The following is an 8,827-nucleotide window of genomic DNA, read 5'->3' as shown; positions in this document are numbered from 1 at the left end:
TTTTAAAAGTCATAAAAAGAATACAGGTTAAATAGAAATTCCCAACAATAATTAGCTCACCAAGACACCTGATACTTGGAAAGAGATGATGATACATAACTTGAGATATTTAGTAAAATAAGATACAAGTAAAGCTTTGTTTGAATGTTTTCTCATGGTTTAAAAAAAAAAAATCCACTTCTCAACAGCCATTTAGAAAGGGACGGCTCTTTAACTAAAAATGTGTTTCCTCATTGCAAAAAGGTAATTATTTAATGTTGGTATTTAATACTGCAAATACACATGGTTTTGCTGTATTAAGTTTTTTTAATGACTGGATACCATTCACAGCTGTTACAGTGTAGTTTGCTGACTGACTGTTGCTTATATACCATATGGCTTCTCTATACTGATTGCTTTCAGTGTTACGCAAAAGACTCCTTTTTTATTTCTGGTGTGTAGAAATCTCAGTATAGAATACCGAATGCAGTTTGAGACCAGATTAGAGAGAAGGAGAAACCATGCATTCCAGAAAAACAGCTGAACATAAGTGAGTAATTCTTTATTTTTATTTATCACGACGTTATTCAACATGGTAAAGGGACTAAAGCAGTGTTAAAAGCAAATGAGCCATCTTAAATCTAGCCTTTGCAACCCTTGGGGTTAGGGTAGCTGCAGTAATAAAGCATACAAAATGCATTCGTACAGCAGGTTCTGTCGCCATGTGCATTACACTGCTGTAGCTGATGATTAACGAGGGGAAGGATGCACCAAGTCCAAGGTTTTTGTATTAAACGACACCATCCAATTAACAGTACACTTTAAAAGTAATATTATAAAAATAGAGCTCAGTTGTCTACAAACTTGCACGTCAAATTATTTATTGAAAAAGAGATTCCATCTCATTAGACAGCAGTAGCATGTAATTTTTACAAAATCAATCATAATTACATTGTTATATTAACAGGCATTTTTAAACTGGTAAGGCTTTCAGGAACACAGATACAAAACCACATGCTGAAGTGTTCAGTGTTGCTTTCTTCTAAATGAACAGCCTGTAAAGAAATGACATGAGCATAGATATGAATAGTCCTTAAATTGTTAGACTGCCTCGGAAAACTGCCCACCCAACTGAAGTAGGAAAACTCATGCAATAAATTTAAATTTCACGTACCGCAAGAGATGAAGATTTAGCACTTTGAGTCTTCTCTAACTCAACCAGAACAACATGGCTCTTGTATAATTCATCTTAAAATAAGGCTAAGGTGTACTGTTTCTTCCAGGTGCCTTTCAAAGTTTCAGTCTACTATTCCATCCCTTAGTGATGCAAACCCCAAACTGGAACAGCTGCTAGGAGGGCTGACACCTTTTCAACCGCTCAACAGCCTTACTTCAGGTATTCTGTCCTCATATAAACTACATCCATATAGTAGCACATGGTATAAGCACTACTATATGTCATCTGCATATATATTTACCTTTTTCCCTTTAAACAAAACATGAATAAAATCTGAATTTGTTCCTTAACTTTTTTTTAATCCTCAAGTGTTTCCAGTGTTTTTCGTATACCCCTGAGAGTGGGTTGCATTTCAAGATACCGGTGCTATAGCAGTTATCTGTATATAATTATCAGTGGTTATTTGTTTCCTTATAATTTATACAAAGCAAATTTTGTTTAAGTAACATGAGCCTTACAGTACTACTGTTTAAAAACAAACAGGCAAGCCACCACTGACTAGCAGTGGCACAGAATCACTTTAGCCTGGCAAAAGTACCCTATTCCTTTAAAGCTCTAAACTGAGCTCAGAATTAAATAGGCAGTATTTATTACAGACAGGCTAAAGGAAACAAGTCAAAGCACCTAAAATCAAGCATGTTTGATCACAGTGTAGCTGCCTGGCATATCTGTAGCCATTTAAAAAGAAGAATATGAAGAAAAATTTGCAATTCAAGGCTTATTAACAATGTTTTTACCAGCCAACTCTAAGCAAGTGTATTTAAGTGGAATATTTAGGCTGCTAAACATTGCGCCTTACCTTCTGTGAGCCTGGCTTTCCCCCCAGTAGGCTGACACAGCACAGTTGAGCACCCTACACACAGAACTACTGTCTGAGCATGGCTGAAAACAGTGGTGATCTTGTAGCATCCTGGAAAACAGCATTATTAAACTTTCCACTGATTATTTCTAGCATGATTTTTTAATTGTATGTGTAACTGAATCAGATATTTTAAATACACTTGTCCAAAAATGGATCTATTCTTTCATTACACAGCATACCAAGTAAAACAAAGCAAAACATATTGTGGTCCAAAGTACTTGCTTTGACTACACACATATAAAAGCAGGTTATTAACTGAAACTGTTATGACTCCCTCTATGAAAATCAACACAGCCTGATGGCTGACAGGCCCTAGTTGGCCTGTAGTGGATTTCGTGCAAAAAAGTCAAGGAGCTCTAGACTAGCCTTCTCTGCTGTACAGAAGAACCCTCATAGCTAGAGAAATACTTAACTTGTAACAGTAGAACACTGCTGTTGACAAAGTCTGGCAGCTGTGAACGTAAACACTGCTGTTCAAATCTGTGCTTGCTTTCTGTTTAATAATTGATACACATAAGGCACGTGCTTGCATTCGACAAAGCTAGCATCATATTTAAACAAGACGACTTGCACAGAATAACTTCACTAATTTCACATGCAAGACAAGGCATCAGCAACACTTTGTCTACAACTTCTAAATTGTGCCTTAAGAACGAAATCGTTCTCATACGTGGCTTAGACAAAGGGATTTTCACCGCTTTCATTCTTCTCCCTGAAAAGTATTTTCAACTAGCCAAGAGGAATTTTTGAAGAGAGAAAACTTGTAAAGAATTGAATCTAGATGTGGATATAGAAAATAGTCAAATAGATGAAGGTGAGCATAGATTCCATTTCCAACATGTGTGGACCAGAAAGATGAGAGAATATATGTTGTGAGTAAGGTCCTCAGAAAGCTCTCAAAGAGAACTGGTTGGTAGAGAGGGCTCCTGTTAGAACAACAGATTTCTGCTTTGTTTAAATCACAAATAGTAACGGCACAAATCTTTGTTTGCAAAAAACTGCTAGCAGCTCAAGTTCCATGGCAAATGTTGTTTTCCTCCCATGAATGTGAACTTCTGTGTTGATGAGATTTTAAAACTGTGGATTTTGCAGGGAAATGAGCCCATTCCATTTCAGTAACTAGGTAGCAACTTCCAACACCACCATAAGGCCATCTTGAGATTTTCAGTGCCTCGTCCTTAGGACTCTTTCATTACTGAGGCTCTCCTCCTTTGCTTTATATATCCCTCAAACTCAGTAACCAATTAATCCAACAATAAAGATAAGCAATGACCTATGTTGACATTAACTGCATCTTAGTATATGTATGCATGTACACTGGTTTGAAGAAAGTTTAAAAAAAGTTCAGTGGCTTAGCCTTCAACCATGTATTTTTTTAAAAAGTAACTACACTTTACTTTCAAACGGTTTTAATTAATTTACCTCACTTTTAGATGGAAAACAGTGTCTCAGCTTCTTAGAGATGTAAGCTACCAAGAAAGAGTAAGATAATAAGAAAATCTGAATACAGCAACAATTCCCTGCTTCTAGTGAGAATGGTCACTACTGTAAGTAAGTCTGTGCATTTTCTTACCGCTAGAATCTTCTTATACTGCAGCAGTTTCTAGGAGATAAGTTACCACACTTGACAATTTCCGTGCCTTGATAGGGATGGAGCTGTGCTGATGAAAGCAGCTGTTCACTGGGAAAGCATACTGCTGTCATTGCACTAGGAATTCTCATGTTTAGTGTATAAACGAGAAGTTGGTTATACAGATGTTTCTGAGTCAAAGTAATGAAAATCTGTAAAAAGCGGATGCAGGCAACACTCTAAATTCCAGCCCTGCCTATGTGAGCTAGGTGTCAGTTTACTTCTCAACAGCAAGGTGTGAAAGAGGCACTTGTGTATGTTTTACTTACTATGTAAAGTCCCAAGCTGCCTGCATATATCCTTGTGGAAAGTTTTTCTGGTTGCTCTTCCAGAATCAACCAACTTACAAAAGGAGGAAAACAGTGTTATCTTCCATCTGAAACTTGTGCCATGGGTGCTTTAAAGCATCTATTTCTCTCGCTTCTTGTATGTGCAAATCTGGGGGTTTGGTTTTTTCCCTACTTGCCAGAATTTCATAAAGAAAAAAAAAAATAATCTCATGCCAGACCTCCAGGAAACAAAATAAAAGGCTGTTTGTTTAACTTCTGAAAAAGGTTAAAAACGGTTTTATTGTTTAAAAAGCTCAAAGCAGTATACAACTTTTTTTCCCTATGCAACAGATAAACCACATTTAGATTAAAAAAAAAAATCAGAGCTTTTATGAAGATGAACCGCATACAAAATTAGATCCGTTCCTTCTGTAAGATACAAACATTTTAAGTGTTTACCTGGACATTTTACATCCATAAAGTAGGAGTTCGGGCTCTGCACCAGCCGTTTCTTTTTGTGCTTTCTCTTCTCATCCTCCAAGGAGGGGTGCACTAGATCTTTCGCCAGCTGGGTGGGACAAGAAGAAAAGCGCGCTGCGGGTTAAACACCGCTCGGGCTGCTCGGACTGACCTGATACCGCGGAGCCGCCTTCACTCCGCTCCCGAGCGCCGCCGCAGCGCTAAAGCCAACCTCCCCCGCCCGGCCCGGCCCGGCCCAGCCCAGAGGGACGGGGCCAGCGAGACCCCGCTGGGGCCAGGGCAGCGGCGAGAGCCCCGAGCGACCGCCAGCTGCTCTCCGCTCTGGTGGCTGCTGGCCCGCCCGGCCCCGCGGCGCTGCCAGCTCCCGGCGGGGGGGGGCGGGGGGGCGGCGGCGGCCGGAGACGGGCACGGGCGCGTCCGCTCCGCAAGGCCGCGGCGAGCGGTACCGGGGCGGCTCCTGTCACGCGGAGCCCCTGCGCGGCTCTGGCGCGGAGGCGCGCGGCCCGTCCCGAGCAGCCCCGCGGAAAAGCCCGTCCCGCGCTGGTAAACAACTCACAGGCATGGCCGCCGCCAGCGCCCCGCGCGCGCCCGCCCCCGGCCGCCGGCCCGCCCCTTCCCCGTGCGCTTCCGGCGGGCGCCAGGGCAGCGCCGCGCCGCTCTGGGCACTCGGCGGACTCGCGTCTATGGTGCGTCCCGCGGGGCGGGGCGGCGGGGCCGGAGGCTGCCGGGGCGCCGGTTTCTGACGGGTTCCAGAAACCGGGCAGGAGCCTCATCCTCATAGGGACGTTGTTTGCATTACTTGCAAAATGCCATCGTGTCATTTCCCTGCACGTGACTTGATTTGTTTTCCTTTAATTGATTAGGAAATCAGTGCAGCGAGTATGTGCAGGGGCGATCACCTCCCGCAGAGGATTTGTGTGCGAGCTGCGCACAGACAAAATGGCCCTTCAGGAAAGAGCGGCCTGAGCCCTTCTCTAACGGCCATCCCAGCCCAGGGTAGGGCCGTCCCACGGTGCTCCCTCACGGGCCTTCGGAAGCTGGTTAAGCACGGAGAAAGAGTCTTAATATGACTGCAGTTCTCTTTTCAAAAACCTGCTCATTTTCCCCTCTAACAGATAAATACATGACACAGTTATTTTCACGTAATAAAGGGAATCTAGAAGTCCCGTCTACTTTTATATTAGATGTTGACTAAATTGTCACTTGTATGTCATTTTATACTAAATGACACATTGTGTGAAGTTGTACCTATGTGCCTATTGTCCCGCAGTTTTCCACCCCAGTCAAAAAGAAAAATGCTGAAGAGTTTGTTAGTTACCATGTATGTGTTCAAACCAATTTAGAGAACCTATGAAAAATAAAAATATTGCAAACACCGGGGATGATAAAAATATTTTTCATTATTCCTTTTAGTAAGAAGATGAGTGGGTTTTTCCATAAGTCAATAAAAACAATCACAAGTATATTCCATAAAGACTCTTGGATTTAATTAAATCAAGCCTGGAACATTTAAAAGTGTAATTCACTAGAAGTCCAGTAAGTGGCGCAAATAGACCTTGTGAAAATCGCTTAGTATGAAAAGTCTTCCAAAACGTACAATGGGCAGCATGTTGAGCCACATCCTTTTTGAAGAGAGAACTAATGCATTTAGCAAGAATTATTTTAAAAGTTTGCCATGAGCACAAGTGAAGATGTGAGTTTTATGGAGGCTTATCTTTCTGACAACAATATTCCCAAAGCTGGGATGGCCTCTCCAGTGCTGACACTGTACACAACTTTCAAAATACTTTCTTCCCACCCCAAACACCTACATTAATCTGCAGGAATAGACCCATGTATTGCAGTGCTCCAAGCAATTATACTGGTTTTCCTCTTCTTACCATCACAACCACTGTCTTGTAACATTGTAATGCTATGTTAACATTTTTTTCCTTATGCGCTGAAATGGTGGTGACACACAGATAGAGGTATTTTGGAAGTATTTCTTGTTATATCATGGGGAATTTAATATGAAAGGCTCTGACTCATACTTTCCTCTCCATGCTGTCCTGTGAAGCTAGGAACATAAACCACTTATCAGCACAGAGTCAGTTCTTGAGTCTTAGCTGTTCCTACTACCTTTCAGTCTTTTTCAAATGTATGTTATTTATTCGCAAGCAGAAGGGAAAGGGGAGAATCTGTTAAGCCTGTTGATTCAGAATCTGACGGAGAAATACATTTTTCTTTGTTTAAGAAAGTCACAAAGTATAAAGCACCACTAAGAAAAAAACCAGAATTTCTGAAGTGCCACCCTCCTTCACCTCTTCCTCCCAGCTTTCCCTTCTGAAATGTCTTTCCTGCAAGGAGCCTCTGGTGCTTGAGGAAGACTTTAGAGTCACAGTTTACATTAAAAATTTGTTTCTGTGAAAGGAGGGGAACACAGGATGGTCTAAAAACAGGATGTGTTTTGGATACATTCTTCTGTTTAGTTCTCTATTTTGGTTTTACTTGGACATTCATTTCCTTTTCATAACTGCTTGTAGTTCAGTGACCTGCTGAATGAATCAATTCTAATGCATTACCTTCAATCTTATGATTGAATTTTTATTTGAAGTATACTCTAGAAAACAGAAATGCAGCACTAAGTTGCGAGTTAACCAGGAGAGAAATACAGTCTGTACCACTGTGGCGTGGCCTGCAGAGACAGAGATAGATTCAGGTCTAAGAGAATGACTTCCCCTTTCCAGCCTTCTCCCAGCAAACAAAGACTTTGATCTCATTTTAGAGAAAAGAACAAGAAATATTATCTGTCTGCTAGAATGGCAACAGAAAATTTCCAAAAGCTGATCTGGGCATGTTTAGAAACACCATAATGACAGCTGGGGGGTTTTCCTGCTTTGGGAGTGGCAGTCTCTTGCTGTGTCAAAGCTGAATCTGTGTCTCTGATGACGTGGATTGTGGTGGTCTCCTGCTGGGCTAGTACAGCCAGCAAGCCCTCCCTGCGATGAGGGAGGTAGCCACAGAGTGCCCGCTGACACCCAGTGCTACTCTGGTCTGCTCCATGGCTGGCCTTCTGCAGCTGAGTTTGGGTGGGTCCTTAGGATTTGCTATCTGATGTTGCAAGAATACAGGCTTTGGGGGCGGGGGGGTTTACTACAAAACCTCTTTTAAACTGACTGTGGTCACTGAGGTAGTAAGTATTGACTGATTTTAAAAAAACAAATTCACCCGAATAATGGTTATAGAGGTTTGTCTAGAATACTGAAATGCGGATGGGTGTCTCTAATACTATCATTGAGACCATTCAGATTTCCATACACTAACTGCTCTAAGCTGCACCCAAAGTAAGTAGGTTCACTTCAAGTGGTGTGTTTGATCTGGAACGCAGTCTGCCTATGGCTTTGCCTGTACTGCAGAATTATTATATATTAAGGGTGTAAACCATGGCATGTAGTAATTGGGTTTAAATATGCTCATGCTGAGATAGTTTAGATTAGCAATGGAACTTGAAAAAGGTCCACTTGTAACACTACTGTGGTAGCAAACATTGAAATTAATGGAATTTACAGATAAGAGTCTTACAGTGCTTTTCCTTTCTGGAATTGAACTATACATACTTCAAGTAATTTTTTTTCCAATAATAACTTGACTTAACCTCTTCTATATAAAGTTCTGCAGCATATACATATGGAAAATTTATACACTTAGATCACTAGAGTAAAGAAGAGTGCTGTTCTTTGTAAAGAACAAAAAAATTAAAGCTATGCATTGATCTTCTTAAAACTAGGACTTAAAAGCAGGACATATCGACATATCAAATGCAATAAGACAAAATGTAGGATGAGCATGGAAGGGTCTACCTGCAGTAAAAGACATATTTGCTGGAACTGGGGAATAAGTGACATTTTTTTAAAGGAGTGTCATGTGATGGTCATCAAACAGTAATAAATTGCAGAGGCATCTGCCAGAAACAGAGTTGTTAAAGGTATAAATCAGAAATATTATCATATTAGCTAGCAGAGTCCAAAAGCTAAGGAACAAAGCTCATGTTAATGATTTGCAGTTAGGTGGCATCTGGGGCAAGACTGCCTCATAAGATTATCTTTTGTAGGACTTGGACCTGTGGGTTCCAGTTAGTGCCAAAATAACAGGATCCTGGTTCTACCAACATGTTTTAAACTGCATGTTTTTTTGAAACCTTGTAAGATGGAGAATTTCCTACAGTTTTGTATGCATTGAACAGAAGAGCTTGATTAAAGACACATTTTCACACAGTTCTCTTTTTACTTAAACAGTCTCACCTTTGAACTGAGGGGAAAAAAGGATTTTTGAAAGCTAGAAGTAATGATGTCTATCATTTGAGAAAGTAAAAATGAGAGTGGGAATGAAGT

General features: G+C 41.1%; 1 protein-coding gene across 1 annotated transcript; it reads right to left on the bottom strand.

The window, feature by feature from the left end:
* Nucleotides 1-526: 526 nt before the first annotated feature.
* On the bottom strand, nt 527-5,167 carry RPS27L (ribosomal protein S27 like). Its single transcript, XM_074837912.1, has 4 exons — nt 5,014-5,167; nt 4,437-4,545; nt 2,016-2,126; nt 527-1,034 (listed from the first exon to the last, which is right to left on the bottom strand). The coding sequence occupies exons 1-4, from the start codon at nt 5,017-5,019 to the stop codon at nt 1,006-1,008; spliced, it is 255 nt and encodes an 84-aa protein (XP_074694013.1). The 5' UTR covers nt 5,020-5,167; the 3' UTR covers nt 527-1,005.
* Between the last annotated feature and the right edge of the window lie 3,660 nt (nt 5,168-8,827).

The sequence above is a fragment of the Strix aluco genome, chromosome 12, assembly GCF_031877795.1.
Source record: "Strix aluco isolate bStrAlu1 chromosome 12, bStrAlu1.hap1, whole genome shotgun sequence".
In the NCBI taxonomy this organism is placed as follows: Eukaryota; Metazoa; Chordata; class Aves; order Strigiformes; family Strigidae; genus Strix; species Strix aluco.
Note: the sequence above shows the minus strand (reverse complement) of the source record. Positions and strands in the feature narration are given on the sequence as shown.